General features: G+C 31.4%; 2 protein-coding genes across 2 annotated transcripts; both read left to right on the forward strand.

The window, feature by feature from the left end:
- Positions 1 to 7,139: 7,139 nt before the first annotated feature.
- Positions 7,140 to 10,828, forward strand: LOC124842322 (pectinesterase-like). The gene is made up of 3 exons (XM_047318783.2): positions 7,140 to 8,115; positions 8,493 to 8,653; positions 9,737 to 10,828. Exons 1-3 carry the CDS (start codon positions 7,199 to 7,201, stop codon positions 10,429 to 10,431), a joined length of 1,773 nt encoding a protein of 590 aa, XP_047174739.2. The 5' UTR covers positions 7,140 to 7,198; the 3' UTR covers positions 10,432 to 10,828.
- Positions 10,829 to 15,118: 4,290 nt separating this feature from the next.
- Positions 15,119 to 17,477, forward strand: LOC148198125 (endoglucanase 17-like). Its single transcript, XM_088116799.1, has 8 exons — positions 15,119 to 15,435; positions 15,542 to 15,748; positions 15,879 to 16,079; positions 16,178 to 16,270; positions 16,343 to 16,504; positions 16,593 to 16,698; positions 16,777 to 16,940; positions 17,021 to 17,477. The coding sequence occupies exons 1-8, from the start codon at positions 15,202 to 15,204 to the stop codon at positions 17,351 to 17,353; spliced, it is 1,500 nt and encodes a 499-aa protein (XP_087972925.1). The 5' UTR covers positions 15,119 to 15,201; the 3' UTR covers positions 17,354 to 17,477.
- The last annotated feature ends 6,386 nt before the right edge of the window (positions 17,478 to 23,863 follow it).

Here is a 23,863-nt window from a genome sequence, read left to right on the forward strand (position 1 = left end):
TTTCTATCGCTCAATTTCATTTTTCACCACTCGGTTTCATCTTCCACCACTCGGTTCTTCATTACCATTCGATTCCATCTTCCACCACTCGGTTCTTCATTCTATTGCTCGGTTTTCGAACCTTCATCCTAATTACCATTGCTTCTCTGATCAATTACTTATTGTTATGTGTAACTGTTTATTGTTTTCTGTTATTGTCTTTTCCTCTGTATAAATAGGCACTAGCGTCTATCTCTTTGTAACGTTTTGTTTCACATTAATCAGAAATACATTTCTTCTCAAGGCGCTTTCTTTGTTCTCTTTCTCTTTGATCTCAGTTTGTAAGTTTGCTTTCTTTTTTCTGCCATAATACACAACAACTTTGTTTGCAATTTTTCTCGTGAATATATATATATATATATATATATATATATATATATATATATATATATATAGGTTTAATATCTAATTTGGTCTCTCGGTTTGTAGGGTCTGTTCAAAGTTGTCCTTCCTTTTTTTAAAAGTTCATTAACATCATACTTTTCGCAAAAACGGTGCACGTTAGTCCTTTTTGCTTACGGCGTTAAAAAGACTAACGGCAGACCTGGCCCCTGGCAAAAAGTTGATGACTTGTACATTTGTTGATGTCGTGGCACGATGAGGTCATTTGATGAATTAATTTTTTAGAATAAAAGTAAATGATGTGGAAATTTTGTAACAGAGGGTTAAAAGAAATTGTTGATTCGTTCGATGAGCAAAGTTGTTGTTCCCAAATTTAAAAACAAAGGATTAGGGTTGTTGATGATTTGTGCTGCAATGAGCAAAGTTGTTGTTCCCAAATTTAAAAGCAAAGGGTTAGGGTTGTTAGTGATTCGTGCTGCAGTGAGCAAAGTTGTTGTTCCCAAATTTAAAAGCGAAGGGTTAGGGTTAAGAATGACTTCTTCACAAAGTTGTTATTCTTCTTCGAAGACATGGGGCAAAGGATTTTTGGATTCCTTACATGGTGTTGGTTCAAGGGGAGTTGGGATAATCCTATTTGCCATTGTGGTGATATTGTTGTAACGAAATTTGCTAGAACTACAAGGAATGTTGGGAGGCAATTTTGGGATTTTATGTGTTGTTCTTGTAAAGGATGATTATCAGTTTCTGCTATAATTAAAATGAACAATCTGGGTTCATGTATAAAAGTTCGTTTTGGTCCCCTCAATGGTTTAAAAATGTTAAATGTGATCTTCCTTTTATTTAAAAATTGTGCAATGTGCTCCCTAACGTATATGATTATCATACATATTAAGGATAATTGGCAGAATATACTATCAGATATATGTTTATGTTGAACAGATACAGAAGATGATAGTTTATGCCATTGAGGAAGCTGTCATAGACCTAAAAGTTTTACTAAAGTTTTCATGACTAGTTGAAGGCTGCTTTCGTACTTTTTCCTTGTTTGTTGATACTCTAGATGATACATGCGAGACTTCTTTGTTTAATGGATGTCTTTATTCTTAAATAGTAAAATCCTCTTAGGATGCTTGCAGCAGCATAAAAAGGAGGAGAATTCCTTTTTCCTCACGATTTGCAAGTACGAGAAAAACCTTCATTCAATCTCAATTTCCTTTTTCCTCAACCTCAATTACACAACCTGTAAAGAAAACCCTAAAATCCCAAATCAGAAAACCCCTAATTTGCAAAAACCTAAATCGCAACATCACTCCACCATATTCGTTTTCTACACCTCGAGACAACCTTGTAATTCATCATGAGAAGCACCTATAAATAGGGATTATCCCACCTCCCCTCGAAGCACACCACCATGTGAGGAAGAATAAGTTTTCTCACTTCAAGGACGAATCAACAACAACCCTAACCTTTTGCTTTTAACCAATTAATTTAATAACATTTCTACACACCTTGCCAAGTCATTCCAACTCAGCGTGCCACGTAAACAATAACTGTACAAGTCATCAACTTTTTGTCAAGAGAACAAGTCTGCCGTTAGCCTTTTTTAACGTCATAAGTAAAAAGGACTAACGTGCATCGTTTTTACAAAATATAGGATATTAGTGAACTTTTAAAAAAAATGAAGACAAATTTAAAACAAACCGAAGAACCAAAATAGGTATTAAACCATATATATATATATATATATATATATATATATATATATATATATATATATATATATATATATATATATATATTATGTTACTAATAGATGAGAACACTCAGTTTATAATCCAGAGGGTAGCCCAAAAATCTGACTCTCAAAACACATTATATATAGATAAGATGCGTTGCATCTCCCATATAAGATACATAGCACGTTTCTCCTATGCAAATTTTAATTGATTTATATTATTCTAAGATTTTAGCATCCTCTTCTACTGAAAAATTATATATTATTTAATCCCAGAGTATGGTTCAAATATAAATTATCTTGCTCACAACTTAATAATGATTTGTTATATACTTTTAACATTTAAAACTATTACTGCAAAAAGATTCACCTGTCAAGAAAATATTGGATAAAAACTAACCTCATGATCCTGAATTAAATAGTAGTTTCTCATTGTAACCTTTTACATAATTCAGTCAATAGTCAACAACAAGAAGTCAGTTATCAGAAATGTAAAGGTTAATTTGTTTTTTTATCAGCTACCGTAAAGGTTAATTTATTAGGCAGGAGGGGAGTTTCTTAACACACACACATATCATAGATCTTTTAATAAATAAATAAAAAGTCTTAGGTGTCTCCAACATTTACGATTTGAACGTTTATAAGGGATCCAGCATTAAAATCGAAAAACTCTAATATTAAAAAAAATTATATTGAGTCGCTCGTTTAAGAGATTAATAGTTGTGTGATATTTTAGCTTTTTAGGCACTTTTGTTCTCTCTTTTTTTTTCAGCAAAAAAAAATAAACATAGTTTGGACAGGATACGAAGAATAGCCCAACTCATACATTAAATTCTCAAACAATGTATATTTAATGGATGCAAAGTGTGTGGCACCTTACCATGTCCTTCATAGAGGGACAAGAGAAGTTAGAACAGCATAAACAAATGTCTGAATATAGAAGAACTTCAGAGGAAGATTGAATATCTCACAATAATTGTAGCATCATAATTTAGATCGTGGGCACCGAAATTTTTAATGTGGAAAACTTAATAATCTGATTGTTTAGACAAAAACACAAGCATAATCAAATAATCTGAAGTGGAATTTCGAAATTTAATTTCACCATTTATATTTGTATTGTTAAAGGTAAGATTATTTCATAAATAAAGCATGAAATGTATAAAAAAGCCACTCAAAATCCATTTCCTTTTTCATTTCAGTTTTTTTTTTATTGGACAATAATCTCCTAGTTTCACAGTGTATTATATTTGATATTGTGCACAGCAAAGTACACTGGCAATAAATCCATAAAAAATATTTAATATCTAACTTCTTACATTTAAAAAATTCCGTTTAATACTGGACTTATTATAAATAATACGAAATGTGTATATTGTCTTAGGTTTTTTTCACATATAAGATCATTGGAACATTCTTTTAATAATGTTTTTTGTCACAATACGAAAATGAGACTTTTAGAATTAAGGACGAATTGATAAATTTAAGTAACAATTTATAATAAATTTGATTGATAGACTGATTTATTATTTTACAATATTATATTTATTATTTATTCTATTATCACAAATAAATACTTAAATATTAATAAAAACTGACAACATAATTAATTATATTTTCTGCTGAAAAATATAATCGATTATGTTGAAGAATAACCTATTGTGTTTCCGTTTATGCGTAATTCTTTACTATTATGCAAAAAGAATTACTATATATTTGTTTTTGCGATGATTATAAATTTTGATTTTATGTGTTTTTTCCTCTTTATCTTTTCATTCATTAATTCCTTTTATCACATTTGTTGGAAGAAGAATCATATTTATTTTCTTATGTTTTTTTCTATATCGTTTGAAAATTAACATAGAAAATATGGATTAAAAAAAGCCTAATATGAAGATTTTGTATATAAATAAAATAACCGATACTGAAAATTTACTGTCCAACCAATGAAGGGAATCAAGTAATCTTATTTTATTAATTAAGTGTTATATATTTTACAAAGCATACTTCTAAATTATTTTAAATTTATTAAAAACTATAAAATATGAAAATAAATAATTAAATAGAAAGGTTGATTGACTATAATTTTTAATGAAATTTAATGAATGATAAGTAAATTACAATTTTTATTTTTTTAATAAGTTATAATTCAAAATAATGTCTATATAAGTCTTTTAACAAAATGAAACGTTAAATACATTATTACAAGCATAATTTTATAATAATTAATTATTATTAAGTGGAAACGGATATTATTAAACTTGTCTCCCCTATTAATCACATTTAAAAGTTTCCTGTTACTGTTAGCTGAGGATAATTATGTCCTGTCGCTGTGCCCTGCAAGGTTGGTAATTAGTTGTACCAAATGGGTTGAAGCATAAACATAACTTGGGAACACATTTTGTGGGTTGTTTAACCAATCTAAGTTAATTTGCTTTTAAAATTATGTTTTTTTTAAAAAAAAATTGTGAATATGAAAGACAATTTTCATCAGAATTAAATATAATTAGTTACACACTTAATTTCAAAACAAAACACGACTTAATCTTGAAGGTATTTTTAAAAAAAAATTGATTCAAAAACGTAATTTCAAAAACCAATGAACCATATTAGTAAAAAATCCCTTTTGTGTGTAGTTTTAGGAAATGTAAATCTCGTCTATTTGTAATAAAATTAATTTAAATATCTCATCAAACGAAAATTCTTAAAATTTTATGTTTATTTTAATGGTTAAGAAAATAGTTATTATTCGTCATATGAATTAATTTAGAAACAAATATATTAAAATTAAATTTGTTTTGTTACAAGATAATTTAAAATCCATGATTTATTTATGACAATGAGAAAACATTGATTTTTCTATTTTAGTCTAACTTGATATACTCCATAATAGTTCTGAAATAGAATGCTTAAAATGATTTGATAAATTTAGTTTGCAAAGATTTTAAAGTAATGTAAGACGAATTTATCCTAACGTGTTAATTTTTTCATTGAAACTGTTTATTAGTTTAAAATAATTAATGAACTTATTTAATTTTGATTTTCGTGTAATACGTAATAAAGAAGTTTTTAGTAAAACATTACTATATGATATGTGATACGTCGAAAAGTATATGTCAATATTGTAGATTCTTGAAATTGATTATATAAGACTTCGAATTTTGGAAGAAAAAACATTTACGATTTAAAATATGTTATTATAAGGTGACGGAGAAGGGTTGTGGATTTGGAAATGGAGAAACTCATAGTGGCGACGCCAATTTGTCGGCAACGATGACTTTAATCACGTTAGTGTGACACAAATAACATTGGCACGACAAGAGTGATATAAAAGAAGAAAGGTTTAATAGCCAATTTAGTCCTCATTTTGGTTGAAAAATCTCAATTTAGTTCCTCGTTATAAAAGTGTTTTGAATTAGTCCTAACTTTTAAAATAGTGGGTAAGATTGGTCCTTTCTGTTAAATATAAGTTAACAAAATTAATGGATGATGATGTGACACAACTTAAAGCTAACGAGGGACCAATCTAACACATCAGCTTTAAGCTGTGTCACATCATCATCCATTAATTTCGTTAACTTATATTTAAGGAAAGGGACCAATCTGACCCACTATTTTAAAAGTTAGGACTAATGTAAAACATTTTTATAACGAGGGACTAAATTGAGATTTTTCAACCAAAGTGGGGACTAAATTGACTATTAAACCAAGAAGAAACGACCCTCAGAAAAGAAGAAAGTGAGAGCGAAAAGCCTATTGATGTGGTTTAAAACCTATATCAATTATTATACTACCCACTTACAAAGCATCGTTCAATATGGCTATGTTATCATCCAAGTTCAATGATATTTTTTTTTATATTATAACTAAATAATAACAGATATAAAAATTTTATAATTATAAATTAACTTTGGTGTTTCTTTCTTTATCGATTATTACATAATCAATAGAAAATGACGTGGTCGAGAGCTTTTTTTTTTTAAGTATCGAACAAAAACATAACATATATATTGATTAAATTTAGGGAACAAATTGAAACAGACGAAGAAATGAAAATTAATAAAAGTGAATTTTTTTACCAAAATGGTGTAGTACAAAATTTACCTTAATGGGCAATTTTAAAAAAAGCTTAATTATCGTAAAATGTGTATAACATAATCATTTAATATATTACGATTTTCTTCAATTACAAAAATCTAATTTATATGTGTTCTACCACGATAATCAATTACAAAAATGTCTGTAAGGATTAAAACAATATGATAGTCGATTACTTGTAATCCATTATAATTGTGCGTTTAAGAAAAAATATTCTGGTAATCAATTACGTTTATATTGTAGTTGATTATAGTCATGATTATGAAAATTAGAAATCGTTTTATCCTTATACAACTTTCAATTAAAATTAATATCGTTAACACCTTTCGTTATTTCAACTTCAAAGTCGTCCAAAGTCCCATGACTTTTATTGACCATTTGATTGAACTAAAATCATATGTAAGAGACACGATTTCTTCATTCCCTCGACGACTTGAGTAGTTTTAGTTGTATGAACTTTTTAAAATTTGACAATTTTTAGTTTTGTAAATTTGTACGATTTCTATAAAATAAAAGTTGAAGTTGTTGGATTTTTATTTACCCTGAAATTTATTTTAAGGAAAATGTTATTTAGACAACAAAAGTTTGACACAATTTTGACAACGGCGACGTGGCAGCTGTGCATTGGCTCACTGAACCGGGGTGAGGGGTATTTTGGGTTTTTTCTGGTTTGTTTTCAATTCACTGAGCCAATGCACAGCTGCCACGTCGCCGTTGTCAAAATTGTGTCAAACTTTTGTTGTCCAAATAACATTTTCCTTATTTTAAACATACTCGTTTTAGTAATTTGTGTATAAAAGTGCATCATTTTGGTAGAAAAACCAACACAAATAAATTTCAAAAGAGAAAGTAATTTGCATGAACTTAAACATGCTCGAGCAAACTAAGGTAAACAACAATTTGAATGTGGCTGTGTGAGTAAGAGAAATTAAATTACAAACAGTGAGTGAGATCTAAAGAGAAGCAAGTCCCACTAATTCATTAATGCCAGCAACCACCCACCCTATTTATCCACAGAATTTCTACCACCCCACTTCACACATGCCAGAGATCCACTGCTATCACTTTCTTTCTTTCGTGTTCTTCTTTATCAGTAGAAAAATGATACCTCACATACCCTGCATTCTCTCTGCGGTTCATGTTATACTCCTTTTTTCATCAACCCAATTCAGCATCACCGCAGAAGCAACGAGAGCCCTGGAACAAACCCAACTCCATTTCCAGGTAGCAAACTCCACATGCGAGGGAACACTCTACCCGGACCTCTGCGTCTCAACCCTTACCTCTTTCCCAGATCTCACCTCAAAAACTGTACCACAAATGATATGTTCTGTCGTGAACCACACCATATACGAGGTCACATTGTCCTCCTCCAACTGCAGCGGTCTCCGAAAGAAGCTCCCGAGTCTCAACAAACTCGAACAGCGAGCTCTCGACGACTGCCTCGACCTCTTCGACGAAACCGTGGAGGAGCTCAAAACCACCGTGGCGGATCTCTCCCAAAGCACAATAGGGTCGAAGCGTTACCACGACTCGCAGACTCTCTTAAGCGGCGCCATGACCAACCTGTACACGTGTCTGGATGGCTTTGCGTACAGCAAAGGGCACGTGAGGGAGAAGATTGAAGAGGGGCTGTTGGAGATTTCGCATCTCGTAAGCAACTCGTTGGCCATGCTGAAGAAAGTGCCCGAAAAGAAGAAACAGTCGAAGAACGAGATTTTTCCCGAATATGGAAAGATGAAAGACGGGTTCCCGTCGTGGGTTACCCCTAAAGACCGGAAGTTGCTTCAAGCTCCGGTGAATGAAACGAAGTTCGACCTTGTTGTGGCCCAAGATGGCAGTGGCAACTTCACCACTATAGGTGAAGCAGTGGCTGCAGCTCCAAACTCCAGTGCGACCAGGCAAGTATACTACCACCTTATCCATCACGTTATCACCTCATTCATCGGTACTATGTTTTTCTTTTCTTTGTTTTTTTTTTTGGTAATTGCAACTTGTTAAACAAACTCTTTAATATTTTTATATAGAATCACAAGAAAAATTAAACTAGAAGAAAGATTCACCAAATCTTGTAATGTATGACAGATGATCTGGTAATAGCGATAGGATATTAAATGATGCATTGAATGCATTTTCAGAATAAAAGTAAAAAGCCGTAAAATAAATAGTTTGTGTAATATTAATATTAAACTGGTATGATATAATCGAAAACCATAGCCATTATGTGGCTTTAAATTGTTTGACGTTTTATGAAGTGGTAAATTTTTGAAATGTGTAGATTTGTGATACACATAAAAGCTGGGGCATACTTCGAGAACGTGGAGGTAATAAGGAGGAAGACCAATCTGATGTGGGTCGGAGATGGAATTGGAAAGACTGTTGTGAAGGCAAGCAGGAACGTCGTTGATGGCTGGACTACTTTCCAATCTGCCACTGTCGGTGCGTTTTACTCAAACCTTTCCTAATTTCCTTATACTGCTGTTCCTCATAGAAAGTTGATTGGTATCCATTCTTTAAGGATAACATAAAATAAACATCAAAACAAAAAGTCCAACAACTAATTTGTCTGAATTAATGTTCACTCAATAAAAAGGCAATAATAATAGCAGAAGAAAAAACAGAGACAAAAATATCATTCCTTACATTATTTGAATTATTACTAGTATATAGTAGTAAAGGTAAAACAAACATTCGAATATCACAATCACATTATCACAATAAAGCGGGAAGCACTTAGACCTTTACCTGCATTTTCAGATGCTCTACATAGTAACCTAACCTATATTCGAATATCACAATCACGGGCTGGTGTCGGTTCTCTGACAAGTATGCTGATAAGAATTACTACTATCGGAACCTGCGCTTTGTCATTTTCTATATCTTTTTCATTTCTGGAAAGCAAATTAGATTTGAACACGAACAACTAGAATTAATTAACTACTTCTTTCAAGCCTACCAATTCAATTCCTGTATTAAAGCTCGTAACATATCAATTGTTTTTTTTTTCCTGCGATTAACTAATTAATATCAAGCTTATTTTATTACAAACAAAATTGAAAGGTATATTTAGCGAGGAAAATTTCTTTTGCAACACTAGTAATTGAGTAACAATTATTTTGTTGGCTGTTAATTACATGTAAATTATTATATAAGTAATGTCATTTTTTCTCTTGATAATTGACTTAAGATCTAAGTTCATGAAGAAGAATTAACATGTGAATAATTTGGTATATATATATTTCTTTAAAATTGAAAATTGATGGATTTATAGGATGGACAGCACAAAAAAGAGTTAGAGATATATTGCATAAGAACTTTGTCTTATATATATATTGTAAAACCAAAAATAACGTGTCCTTCATGATAAGACACCTTGGCCTACATATATTTCTTTTATATTTTATGACAGCTGCCGACAACACTAACTATAAACACTTACCTCAGCTTTTTAAATTATCCTTTCGGAAAACATAATGAATGAAGCTAATTGTTATGTATGGAACTGATGTTTGTGGCGTTCAGCTGTGGTTGGAGACGGATTCATAGCAAAGGGTATAACCTTTGAGAACTCAGCTGGGCCCAGCAAACACCAAGCTGTGGCTCTAAGAAGCGGGGCTGATTTCTCAGCCTTCTACCAGTGCAGCTTTGTTGCCTACCAAGACACGCTCTATGTCCACTCTCTGCGTCAATTCTACCGCGAATGCGACGTTTATGGAACCGTGGACTTCATCTTTGGTAATGCAGCAGCGGTGCTCCAGAACTGCAACTTGTACGCAAGAAAGCCTAATCCAAACCAGAGGAACCTGTTCACCGCACAAGGCAGAGAAGACCCTAACCAAAACACCGGCATTTCCATCATAAACTGCAAGGTTGCAGCAGCTGCTGATTTGATCCCTGTGAAATCTGAGTTCAGGAATTACCTGGGTCGTCCCTGGAAGATGTATTCGAGGACTGTTTTTCTGAATTCATTGATGGAGGATCTGATAGACCCTGCAGGGTGGTTGGAATGGAATGGGACGTTTGCATTGGATACTTTGTATTATGGAGAGTACAACAATAGAGGTCCTGGTGCAAATACAAGTGGCAGAGTTACGTGGCCTGGTTATAGAGTCATCACCAACTCCACTGAGGCAAGCCAGTTCACAGTTGCAAATTTCATTCAAGGCAATGAATGGCTGAACTCTTATGGCATTCCATTCTTCTCTGGCTTGACTTGAATAAGTGCATGCTCTTATTCCATGAAGTATCACTTTTTTGGTCTTTGCTATTTCTGGTGCCACTTAGCAATCAAGTAAAAAGAAATAAATGTTCTCATTGGAGACCTCACCACTAGGAAGGTTAGGGACATACTTCAAGATGTGGAGGACCTAAGAGCAAAGAAGCTCTTGAATAAGTTTTATCTATATTATTTGAATACTTTGAATACAAACCTATGCTTCAATGAGAAAATATCAAAGTGCTGAATTGTATGGTCTAAGTAGAACATAATTAATTCTCACTTTGTCGTAATTTTTAAGTAATTAAGTTGTTTGAATAATGATTAAATCCTTTATAAAATTTGTAAACCGAATTATATTTTGGATTAATCAATTAATGGGTTTTAATTTAGTTTTATTTCAAGTTGTAATTAAAATTCAATTCACAACTTTTGTCATCAACGTTTGAAAAACCAAAATAATACATCATTAAATATTTTTTGAATGATTTTTAGTTGCCATTATAATCAATAATTAAGTAATGAGATCATGGTTATCAAACTCTAAGGAGTTAACTCGTAAACTCTTACGAGTTTACGTTTCTAGACATGACTTCTGAGTTAATTCGGAAGTAAACTCGTTTTCTACATAAACTCGATAGAATCAACTGTAAAATCAGTGGGATCGTATAAAATCGTAAGTTTTGAGCGATTATGCAAACTTAAAAGTTATATATTTAATGAAATACATCAAAATTAATAGCAATAATTCATGTATTTATGTTTTACAATATTTATTTTTATGAACAATATAACTATAAATTTTATTTATTTAAAGTTATATAATTTTGTAGACTAATTTAAATTAAGATATTATTTATATAATTTTTTTTCATATGAAGTAAACTCTTACGAGTTTACGAGTCGAATTTATCAACTCTCACTAATTTACATAAACTCTCGAATTTGATAACCTTGAATCAGATCATTATTAGCTTACTGCTGAATTTGTTTACATTATATTATCATATATTATGTACTTTCTTATATTAGTTCTTAAAATCACTATATATCAAAATTTGAGATACACTAATACGAAGGAATAATATAAAAATTCAATAAGAATAGGATTAATTAGTTATGTGTTTATATTATTTACAATTTTGTCACAAAATTGAATAAGAAATTTTTGTCAGAAAAATCTATATCGATAAGATTTGTAATTTTTGTAAGAGAAAATTGTATGCTCAATAATTTTTACTAAATTTATGTTGTGCTTTTATTTTTGTCCTTAATGGTGAGTTGTTAACAGTAATGATGTAGAAGTTATCAACTATGGGTGATGAGAGCTGGTGATGGAAAAAGATTGTCGCTCACAAGTGTTTCATTATTAGAGGATTTTATTTGTAATTTTTGTCAAAGCAATTAAACAAAATAGTTTGCAATTTTGGTAAAAGAATTGCACGTGAAAGTTTTCAATTTTTGTCAAGAAAAATTATATAAAAACTTTCACTTTTTATAAAAAATTGTATAAAAGTTTGTAATTTTTGTTAAGAAAGTTACATATTAAATAATAATATTTTTTTATTGAGTATTCATGACGAAGATATTAAAGTACCGATCTATAAATATGTTTATTTTTGTTTCTCCTATTTTTATAAGTGCATTCCGACTAGAAAAGAAGTATTTTTTTTACGTAATTTATGGATGGGATATATGAGAATCACTTCTCCATATAATTATGTGTGCATGGTGGAACAAATTTCGGAAAGAGTTGATATTTTTTGGTTACAGTAGAGAGAAATTTCTAATGACTACCAAATTAGTCAATACAATTAAATATGAGCAACCTCGGAACTAAACTCAAAATCAAGTATCTGTAGATTAGATGAGAACAACAAGGTGGTTGTTTTCTTTAGTGAATAGTGAAAATTTATAAATAAATAAATAACCAAATAGGTTGGTTATGCGACATTTTTTAATTATTTATTTTCCTTGAATTTAAAGTTTCAACGGAATTATTAAATGTTTTAATTTAATTTTAAATTACATGCTCCCAATAAATATTTAATATCTATAGATATAATATTGTAAAATAATCAAGTTGATCTGATTAAAACATTTCACGTAACAAAGGTCGAGAACCGAAGTGAAGAAAAAGAAATAATTGGGTTAAAAGCCTCTATCAGCCCACACTTTAAAGTCCAAATTGACATTAGGAGGCAAATGAATAGAATAAGGTTGTTTCTTCATGCATCCCATCAAATTTCTTTCAACACCTCTTCCAGAAATTTTGATCCACAATGAAGAAATGGCCATAGAATAAGTGGTTCATTTAATATTGTCTAGACATCACGGGATACAAATGGTGCAGAGTTATTAGCAATTGGTACGTATAATCACTTACCCTTTGCTTGAAGCACGTGGAATGCCACGAAATTGTGTTAGTTTCACATATGGTATTCATGAAATATTTATGTGTTGTGATAGATCTCTCTTTTGTGGTTATGGAAACCCTGAGTACCTTTTGAATCAATTACATGCTAATAATTTTTTATAACAATTCTTTTTTATATTAAATTATGTGTCATTTTATTGATATATTTAAATTTATTTTTAAAAAAAATATTCAAAATACATCAATCATAAACCAACTCGACGTTATAAAAAATTATTAAAAAGAATTGTTAAAAAAATTTCCTTTCTTTTGTGTCTTATTCGTTTTCCTGTCTTCATTAGTTTGGTGACATACGCTTAAAGGAATTTTTGTAGGGATGAAAAAACAAAAAAAAACCATTTTTCTGAATATGAGATTGGTTCATTCTTTCCGTAACATAAGAAACTGTTTGTTCCCAACATTGATCACTCTCACCTCGTGGTCTACATAATTACATACATCACTATTTAGAAGGCATTTAAAATGTTATTCATCACAAGACGGAGCCACCTTCTAGAGTGTTTGCTTTTCTGTCATGTCGATTTTTCTATGCTCTTTTTTCTGCCTTAATTGTTATGTATTTTTATCTTAAATTAAATTTATCTTATGTTGAGTTGAGTTGACATGTACACCAAACACTTCAAATATTAATCAAAATCCTATTACATAGGAGATATCATTCTTTTTTTTTTTTAATATATCTGAGACAAATTTGTTCGGATAACAAATCAGAAAAATATAATTAATCATGGGTTAAGTTATGTGAATTCATAATTACTTAAAAAACAACGTTATAAGAACATCACACAACTTCTTTTGAAAAAGTGAAGTCTGTAGAAGTAATGATAACTTCACTTTTTCATACATTTATATCATACTCACAATTTTGTTTTTAGAATTATCACGAATACATACAACTTAGTCTATGATCAATCATATTTTTTTAACTTGTCCATTTGTAATATTTGGAGAAATTGTTCCATGTAAAAAGAAACTCATTTTTTAGACAGTAATAGCGGCAGGAGTTGCATAACTTGTAGCAGTTCGTGCATGCATGACTGAAATTGTATCAACGATACAAAACATATAAGGCAGAATGAGGATGGTAACAATTGGAATTATATGTGTGAGGGATCATACTTATCCCTATATATAAGTTCCATATCTGTTATGTATGGGCCTTTGTGAAAATGGTTTTTGGAGAACTTCAAGTGATACTTCTTCTCCATGCTCTGTTCATCACCTTTCTCCGACAGTTTTTCTTGTTCGAGCACCGTGTCCTTGTTTTTATTGCATTTCTTCACTCAAAAAAATACAAATTTAAATAAAAGTTAATACCTTTGTTTTACTGCTGAAGAACAATGGACTACAAAAACAAGAATTAAGTTGTGAATCAAATATAAAATAAACTCCACAATTTGATTCATTTTATTTTCTAAAAACATAATCTTTTTTATTTTTAAAAACTCTGTTAAAAATGAATAACCATTTTAAATATTTTGTTTATTTATAAAACGTAAAAGATTAAAATAGTATTATAAAGAACATGAGTACCTTTTGACAAAATAACGTCCTGGCATAATGGAAAGGTTAGTTTCTGTAGGTCTGCATGGACAGGAATCAAGTGGTCAAGAGATGGAACCGAACAATGTCAGTATGTTTTAGCACCATTGATGTGTATGTATGACTTGATTCTCTGATTATCACTACAAAAGTAATCTGTAGTAAATAATGTCTATGACAATCTATACCCAGGAAGAGGGATCTTTAAGATAATGGGATACTGTTTATACAAAAAGCATGTGTATTCATTGATGTGAAGACATTAGTTTTTCATGGAAAAGAATATCTACAAGTAGCTAGCCCAGCTAATAATTTGCATCAGAAACCTGTTGATCAGTGATGTTTCCTATTTGTTCAATAACACCAAACAGCAGTTTATGCCTACAATTTGACAGAGATTCATACTTTACTTACAAGTTCTAAAGAAAAATAGGCACTAGTTCAGGAGAAAATTGAAGATATATGATTATTTTTTATGAAATAACCATTGCCTGATGAATGTTCCCACTAGTTTCTATTTTCATTTAACATCAGTTTCCTAAAATAGGCCTTTGATAACTCTTTTGATAATAAACTTGTATTGTGGGTTTGCTGTAGTGGTGGTGCTAGTTAGCTACCTTAGGTTTTCAGTTTAGGATGTGGACCTAATTATTGTTGTATTGTAACCAAGCAAACAAGGACGTTGCTGAGGAAGCTTTTGGCTTTTATAAATAGATACAAGAGGAGCAAGAGATACTTGCAGTTTGTTGTTGGTTGGGTTGGCTCTGCTCATTTTACTTTGGGCAGTTCAATATGACTTTTTCTCTCTTTTCTTGTCTCCTTTTCCTTCTTTCTGTCTTTTCCACCCTTTCTCACTCCCTCACTCCCCATTCCCACCACCACCCTCACTCTGCCACACACAACTACAGAGATGCTCTCACAAAATCCATCCTTTTTTTCGAGGGTCAGAGGTCAGGGAAGCTCCCTTCTAACCAGAGGGTGTCTTGGAGGAGGGACTCTGCTCTATCTGATGGCTCCGCCATGAATGTATCATACTATCAACACCAGAGTTTTACCCTTTATCTCAGTTCCATTTTTTTTTTGTTCTTTCGCTTGTGCACTTTTCTTATTTCGGGTTAAATGTGCAATGCAGGTTGATTTGGTTGGAGGGTACTACGATGCTGGGGATAATGTCAAGTTTGGTTTTCCCATGGCCTTCACCACCACCATGCTTTCTTGGAGTGTTATTGAGTTTGGTGGGGTGATGAAAGGTGAGTTGCAGAATGCCAGAGAGGCCATTCGTTGGGGCACAGATTATCTTCTTAAAGCTACTGCACATCCAGACACCATTTATGTCCAGGTTAGTCTTCTCTTCTCTTCTCTTCATAATGGTTGCTTTTATTTGTCAACTTTTGTCATGTTGCGCCAAAATGCTTATGACTACGGAGAAAGCAAGGGAAGTACGGTTATTGGGTGTGGTTTTTTTGCAGGTGGGAGATGCTGAGAAGGACCACGCTTGTTGGGAGAGACCTGAGGACATGGACACCCCAAGAAGTGTTTTTAAAGTAGATAAAAACAACCCCGGTTCGGATGTGGCTGCAGAAACTGCTGCGGCTCTTGCAGCCGCTTCTCTGGCTTTCAAGAAAACTGACCCAGCCTATTCCAAAACTTTGGTTAGGAGGGCTATTCGTGTATGTGATTCATTTGACACGAAAACCACACTTTGATTGTAACGTAGTTCTCTAAAGTAATACTGAAAATGTGATGTTGTGCTTGTTTATGAATATAGGTTTTCCAGTTTGCTGACAAATACAGGGGATCCTACAGCAATGGCTTGAAGTCCGTTGTGTGCCCCTTTTATTGCTCCTACTCTGGTTATCAGGTAAACAAATTTCTATTGCATTTCTGTGTAAAGTAAGAACAGTTCCTGAATGATGCCTTGGAAATACGTTAGGATGAGCTGTTGTGGGGAGCTACTTGGCTTCACAAGGCTACCAAGAACCCAATGTACCTAAACTACATTAAAGCGAATGGACAGACCCTTGGGGCTGCAGATTCTGACAATACCTTTGGATGGGATAACAAGCATGTTGGAGCAAGGATACTGCTTTCCAAGGTCCAAAATCAAAATCAATCCCTCTTCTTTTGAAAGGGTGGTAACAACAATAATGGTTTCCAACTCATGTTTGTGTTCTTGGTTTTAGGAATTTCTTGTTCGAAAGGTGCAATCCCTGCATGACTACAAGGGGCATGCAGACAATTTTATCTGTTCTGTTATCCCCGGTTCCTCCTCTTCTCGATTCACCCCAGGTAAGGTTCTTTTCTTTTCCTTTTTCCTTTTTCTTTTCTTTTTCTTACTCAACTATCGTATGACCATTGTTAACACAGGTGGACTTCTGTTCAAGATGGGTGATAGCAATATGCAGTATGTGACTTCCACCTCCTTTATACTCTTAGCTTATGCTAAGTATTTAACCAAAGCCCATGTGGTTGTGAACTGCGGTGGAACCACAGTGACTCCAAAGAGACTGCGTGCCATAGCCAAAAAACAGGTACAGAGAATAGACCCATCAGAATATTGATTATTGTTCTATGAAAATATCGATCTTCATTTATTATTTTTTATTTCAAGGTGGATTACCTGTTAGGAGAGAACCCCTTGAAGATGTCATACATGGTGGGGTATGGGCCACGGTTTCCGCGAAGGATACACCACAGGGGCTCATCGCTGCCGTCCATTGGTGTTCACCCTGGCAAGATCCAATGCTCGGCAGGGTTCAGTGTGATGAATTCAGAATCACCCAATCCCAACACTCTAGTGGGTGCCGTTGTTGGAGGACCAGATCTGAATGATCGGTTCCCTGATGAACGGTCAGATTACGAGCAATCAGAACCTGCTACTTATATCAACGCACCTCTTGTGGGATCACTTGCTTATCTCGCACACTCTTCTGGCCAACTCTAGGGAACAGTGTCTGCAACTTGTGTTTGCACCTTTTGTTTTAATTAAATATTAGTGTGACCAGTTTAAGTGTTAAATCCACTTTGTTAAGTGTTGATTTTAATGGAAGAAGGTTTATGTTTATATATATACTTTGTGAAGATTTAATAACTGAAAAAAGTATAAAGTAATTTGGGGTTGGGAATGTGAGAGAATGTATAATAACGATGATTAATCCTTGAAAGTTGGAAGTAATGAATTGTTAATAAAGAGTGAAAGAGTGTCAGAGGATATAAATAAAATATAATAAGGAATGGGAAATGCTCGAGTAATGCACGTTATACAAAAAATTAGTGAGTAATAATTTTGATTTGAATATTCTACTGGCTTGCACATAACGAGCTTTGACCGTTGAAAGCCATATAGAGAAATGTGGATGAAAGGGTCTGAAAAAGCTTGTAAAGATGGACATGTGAAGTGTAAGAAGTAAAAAGTAATGAGTGCTGGGAAGTGAGAGAGGATCATACATAAGATTGAAACACGTTCCTCCACTCCGACTTACATAAATGTTCAAACAGATACATTATTTCTTCCTCTGTAAATTATAAGAAGGATAATAATATTTTTAAAAACATTTTTTTTTACAACATTTTAATATTATTTATTTATTATTATTATACAAAATTACTTTATAATCAATAATAATAATTATAAATATCAAGATGGATTAATCACATGTAAGTTATGTTAAAATATTATATAAAAAATGTTGTCAAAATATTATTATCTTTTGTATACACGATGTTATTGGTCATGGGCTTGTATGTTTCTTTGTTTACCTTTGTTTAATTTATTGGTTGTTTCTTTTCCCTAGAATTCGATGAAGTCGTGTGTTTCAAAATAAAGTACTTTTTTTATTAGAAGAACAAGTTGTTTATATAAAAGTTCCTACTTACATTTAGATTTTAAAAATCTATATAATTACAGATATTGAAGATAAGAAGCATGCTAAGCATATGCGTGGTTTTAGTATAACATGTAGGAGACGTGCATTTAATAAGTCAAAACATATATCTTCTGGTGAAGTGAGAAACATCACCTTTCTCCTTTCCGGCTTCCAACAAAATCTCATCTTTCTTTCTTTAAATTCAATATTTGTGGTTGATGTATCTCTTCCAATTCCATTACTCTCATTGCTTAAAATATGTTCTTAAGAGTTCGAGACATCATGTCAAGACTTTTCAAAGTTCTTCAAACAAAAAATATTTCTTTAAGATCGGAAGATGCATATGCATAAACACTCCGAGAAATTAGTTGAATATGTCATATAACAATTAATGCTATAATAATTAACTTAAGTTATTTATTTCGATAATTATACTATTTATAGAGTAATTATGATTCTTACCTATATGGATTTAGTGGGCGTAATTAGTCATTCATTTATCTTATGAACCAATTGTTTAATTTAGATTCTACTAAATTAAGAAGTAATATGTTATTAGCTTTGTTAGTCCAAAAGTTAGTCGGATAGACCGGCTTATGGCTAGATAGTGATGGTCATACAAGCTGACTGTGATCAAATAAAAATAATTAGATAGATTGACTTATGACCAGGTAGAAGTAGCTAGACAGTCGACTTGTGGTCGGATAGATCACTATTAGCTTCAATAGGCAGAATATAGTAATGGTAGGAGGCACACACTCTTTGGTAAGCAACACCTAGTTATAAACAAGCGACACACAATCCTGGTTAGACATAATCTTTAGCAGGTGATATATGACACTCAACGAACAACACATAATTTTTGATAGGTAGTTCTCGACCATTGACATGCGACATATGACCCTTAGTAAACAATGTTTAACTTTCAGTAAGTAGCTTCTGACTCTCAACATACAACATATGACTTTTAGTAGACAACGCTTAACCTTTAAGAGATAACATTAGACTATCATACGACATATGACAAACAATATTTAACCTTCGATAGAGTCCTTGACATTTTATACACTAAATTATCCTAAGAAGACATCAATATTAATAAAATAAAAAATATCCAATCATATACCATACACACACACACACACATATATATATATATATATATATATATATATATATATATATATATATATATATATATATATATATATATATATATATATATTCAATTATTAAAAATAAAATTTTAATAAAATTATAATGTATGAAAATTTCCGAACTCGAGACTAAAAAAAACTTTTTCATATGCTTAATTAAAAAAATTAGTCTAGAAACTTGCAAAATTACAAACTATTTAGAGCTTTTATTCTTTAGAAAATAATTTTATATAAAATTTACTTTAAAAATTAATTCAAATTTACATTAATTTTGTTGTACTGTTTATGTTTAAAACTTACATAAAAATTTAACTAAAAGTTTTCTTTTTCTTTAGAAGATAATTTGCACACACGCACACTCTAATTTTAACTTTTATTTTTCTTCTTTTTCTCTATTTTAAAAGTACTTATACTGAAGTTGTTAAAACAATTCTAACTTTATTGCATGAAAGTATTTTTAACTGTCTTTTTTTTTAACGAGTTATCTTAAAAGTTTTCTCTCCAGTCAAATTATTTTTTTAAAAAATATCTCCTATATCTTTCTATCTACAGTTTTTAGTATATTTAATTATAACTTTTTTAAGATTTTAACTTCAAAATATCAAACAGAATGCTTTTATGAAAACAAAATTATAATTATAAAAATAAATATAAATAATTGTTATAGTAAAAAATATTTTTTATTTATTTTATAGATATTTTTTATTGTAAATAGTTATTTTAATTTTAAAAAATTATTAAGTTAAAAAAAATGATCAAATAAAAAACAGTTAAATTTTAGAAAAATGATGAAAATTAATAAGATATTCATTTAAACTTTAAAAAACATTACTTACTAAAGGTAAAATAAAAAAATGACATGTGTACACTTAATTCCCTGTTATCACTACAAAAAAGTCTAATTTTACCGGGGTTTTATTTTATGTTACCGGTGGTTTTAATCCCGTCTAAATATATTACCCGCGGTTTCGAAAACCCATAGGAAAAGCATAATTACCGACGATTTTCTAAAAAACCGTTACTATTTTTGGGGTTTTCAAAACCGCTGGTATTTGCAGGGTTTTCACAAAACTACCGGTAATTACCAGGGACTTTCACAAAACCACCGATAATTATCAGGGGTTTCCAAAACTGCCGATACTTACAGAGATTTTTGCAAAACCACCGACACTTGCAGGGTTTTTTCAATACCGGGAATGAAATTATTTTTTTATATTCCAAATATTATTTGATTTTCATAAAAAAAATTGTTTTAATAATAAAAGACACAATTAAATAATTTGAAAATAAAATTAAATATTATTGTATAAAATATATCTAAACATTGTTAAATACAATTAATTATTGAACATAAAGTAACATTATTCAACCATACAAATTAAAAAAAAAATTCAAGAATAATTGCTAAAATTGTTCAATCTTTTAGGTTGGCCAATAGCTCCTAATTATTAGATATTAAACATTACTTCAAGAGTCCAAAACAAATGCACAAGTTTTCCAAACATTCCATCTTCTTTGCTTACAACTCTTTCGCTTTCCTGAAAAATAACACAATTGATAGTCTTCAACATTTAAACAATAAAATGCAAGAAAACAATATTTAATTGAAGTTCTATTCCAATTCCAAAACAAACTATTACTTCATAATAAGATAGTATGACAAAAAAATAGCATAAACTTATTACTGTTTCAAACCTCTAATGCATTCACTTCCAATATTGGCTAGTTTTATGAACCAGATTACCCTTGTTATTCAATTTTAATTTTAAAAATAATAATTTTAATACATTACGTCAATATTATTGTATTTTTTTCTTTCAATTCAAACAATTTAAAGGATATATGATACCTAGTATAATAACTAGCCATCCACCTTTGACAATCTGAATCACAGAATATTATCTGAATGTATGCTAGCTGGAGATAAAGGGTGGGTTTCAGAGCTATAATTTAACTTTGCTTTTTAAGGTGCTTCTTACACTGAGATTATATGACCATTAAATTAAATAATTTTATAACCCAACCATTTAATTTCAATTCTCACCAATTCATCAATTATAATCCCTTTCAACAAACGTATGCAATTTACACGATCAAATACATTCCCAGCCACCATGCTTGAGCTAAATTACAACATCCACAGTCTATTATTCAGCAACATAAAACAGGGTTATACGGGTGGAGCGGCACGCATTGAAGTAGTGAGTGGTGTCGTGGTAGACAAATGTCATACGGGATTTGTTTGGTACATCTTGTCTTTCATGAGTGTCCAATTAAAAGATTATCTAACCATATACCTCAATATTAAAAAAAAAATATGATAAAACGTGAAATATTTAATGTTGAAATAGTCATACAATTCAGTAACAAAACATGTATTAAAAGAAGTTATGTTTCTTAAGAGTAAACGTAAATCCCTAAAGAAGTTATCGTTATAAAAAATGTTACAAGTTAAACATTTAAATCGGATATTTTATAAGAAAAACATTAATTACAGATAATTTTTTTATTGACTACATCAAATTCGTTGATAATTATCCATAAAGCTCAACAGTATACATAATTTTAGTTCACCTATTCATTTTGCACAGCCTCTTCCTTGGGAACTTAGTTGGGAATTGATCACCTATTCATTTTGCTAAGTGTATCCTAAACACATCTATCCTTGTCATGTGTCTGTTTGCCTGTTGCACAAAGTAAAGCAATGTTAAACTTTTCATAAAAGTTTACAAGTGAAAAAGAAAACTGCAGCCTGACATATCAGCATCTAAATGTTGTAATTTGTACTCTAATACTGCAATCAAATATTTGATCTACCTCAACAACAAAGCTTGCCCATAGTTTGTTCTTCTTTCTTTCCATCTTGGCTTTCAATATATTCAATCCAAAACCCCGAATTATGTCAATGATGGGCAGGGAATATACCCTGCACATCACAAAGCATCCGCAACAAAGTAATGCCAATGAATTAATTTTGTATAAGTAATCCAAATGATAGATATGTAAAACATACACTGAATTCTATCTTACCATTATGAGCATTACGAAGATATCTGAAGAACTTCCATGTGCTGCTACTGTCACAACTTTCCCATTTTCTTTAACAACCTTCAATGTTCTATCAATCTCACTCTGCCTTGATTTTAGAATCAATCATACACAAATTTTCAATAATGTTATTATAGAAAATCTGATACAAATGCAATCATTTGTACAATATTACTTTTGGTCTATCTGTATATTGTTGCAGCATATTAATTATACACGACAAAAATATATAGGTTCAGAGTTTCAATATCTCACCTACTGTATCGTACACTACATCAAATTTTTCTTCCAGCTCTTCAAGCAGCCCCTTTGTATAATCAATGGCTAAGTCTGCTCCCAAGTTCCTTAACAAGTCCAATTTCCCAGTACTGGCTGTGGCTGCAACCTTTGATGCCCCAAAAAACGTGATTCGTTAGCTGCATCGTCAAACACATACACAACAAATCATTTGGCATGTTCTGAATTGATTTATGTTGATAATGAGAAAATTTTCAATTCTAGAAGGAATTTAAGAGTGTTCCATAAACACATTATCTTAAAGACAGTGCTGCAATAAAAACATTATTTAATGACAGTGCTGTTAGTTCTCTTACTTATACATACTTGTAAATCTTATTTAGAAAAACCTTATTCTTGAATCAATCTTAAAAGTGTTGAGTCGGTACTCATCACATTCGAATCTCTTGATTATATATATCTGTTGATTACATATATTGTTTCGTGTCCCACTTCATATGCCCATGTAATGCCACAGTTTTTGCTATCCGTCACACCACTGTTTTAGAACCACTTTCTGAGTTATCTAAGAAGTGAAAGCTATGACCATAACCACCCCTTGGAAACCTCACTATATTTGTTTGAATCTGATCTGTTACTGGTCGCTAGATGCAAACTAATATGAATGGAGATGAAGTACAGATGCATTGATTTAAACAAGTCTACAATATTAAGATAAGACTAGAAATGCAATGCAAGATTTAAAACTAAATTGAAATCTCAAAATCACGAGTTATAACCAAGGTTGGTAGCAACTAGCGTGACAGCCTAGAGTGTAAACTGTGACTTCAGATTATATTCGCTAAGATAATCTAACTAATATCTACTGATGCAAACATAACCAATGCAATGTAAGTTGATCCTAAACACAACCATTTTCATGTGAGTAAACATGTGCATGCATGTAGGTAAATTATTGGAAGTACAGGGGAGCGCTTAGTTAGGTGCTTAGATGGGTAGTGAAAAAGGACCAATAATAAAATGAATCTTTATAAGAAAACAAAGTACAAAAAGCAGAGCCAACAATTGTGCGTTATTGATGGAATCTTCCACAAAGCTTGTTTAAGTCAAGTACTAAACCAGCGGAGCAGAGCAAATGTGCAGTGT

This window comes from Vigna umbellata, chromosome 5, assembly GCF_029865625.1.
Source record: "Vigna umbellata cultivar VRB3 chromosome 5, Vumbellata_1.0, whole genome shotgun sequence".
Lineage (NCBI taxonomy): Eukaryota > Viridiplantae > Streptophyta > Magnoliopsida > Fabales > Fabaceae > Vigna > Vigna umbellata.

Excerpts from the sequence above, each read along its gene's own strand:
- LOC148198125 (XM_088116799.1), top strand. The coding sequence starts at position 15,202 with ATGACTTTTTCTCTCTTTTCTTGTCTCCTTTTCCTTCTTTCTGTCTTT. Across the intron at positions 16,271-16,342 it reads GCTCCTACTCTGGTTATCAG|GATGAGCTGTTGTGGGGAGC; the intron begins GTAAACAAATTT and ends GAAATACGTTAG. Across the intron at positions 16,505-16,592 it reads CAAGGATACTGCTTTCCAAG|GAATTTCTTGTTCGAAAGGT; the intron begins GTCCAAAATCAA and ends TCTTGGTTTTAG.
- LOC124842322 (XM_047318783.2), top strand. The coding sequence starts at position 7,199 with ATGCCAGCAACCACCCACCCTATTTATCCACAGAATTTCTACCACCCC. Across the intron at positions 8,116-8,492 it reads CCAAACTCCAGTGCGACCAG|ATTTGTGATACACATAAAAG; the intron begins GCAAGTATACTA and ends TGAAATGTGTAG. Across the intron at positions 8,654-9,736 it reads TTTCCAATCTGCCACTGTCG|CTGTGGTTGGAGACGGATTC; the intron begins GTGCGTTTTACT and ends TGTGGCGTTCAG.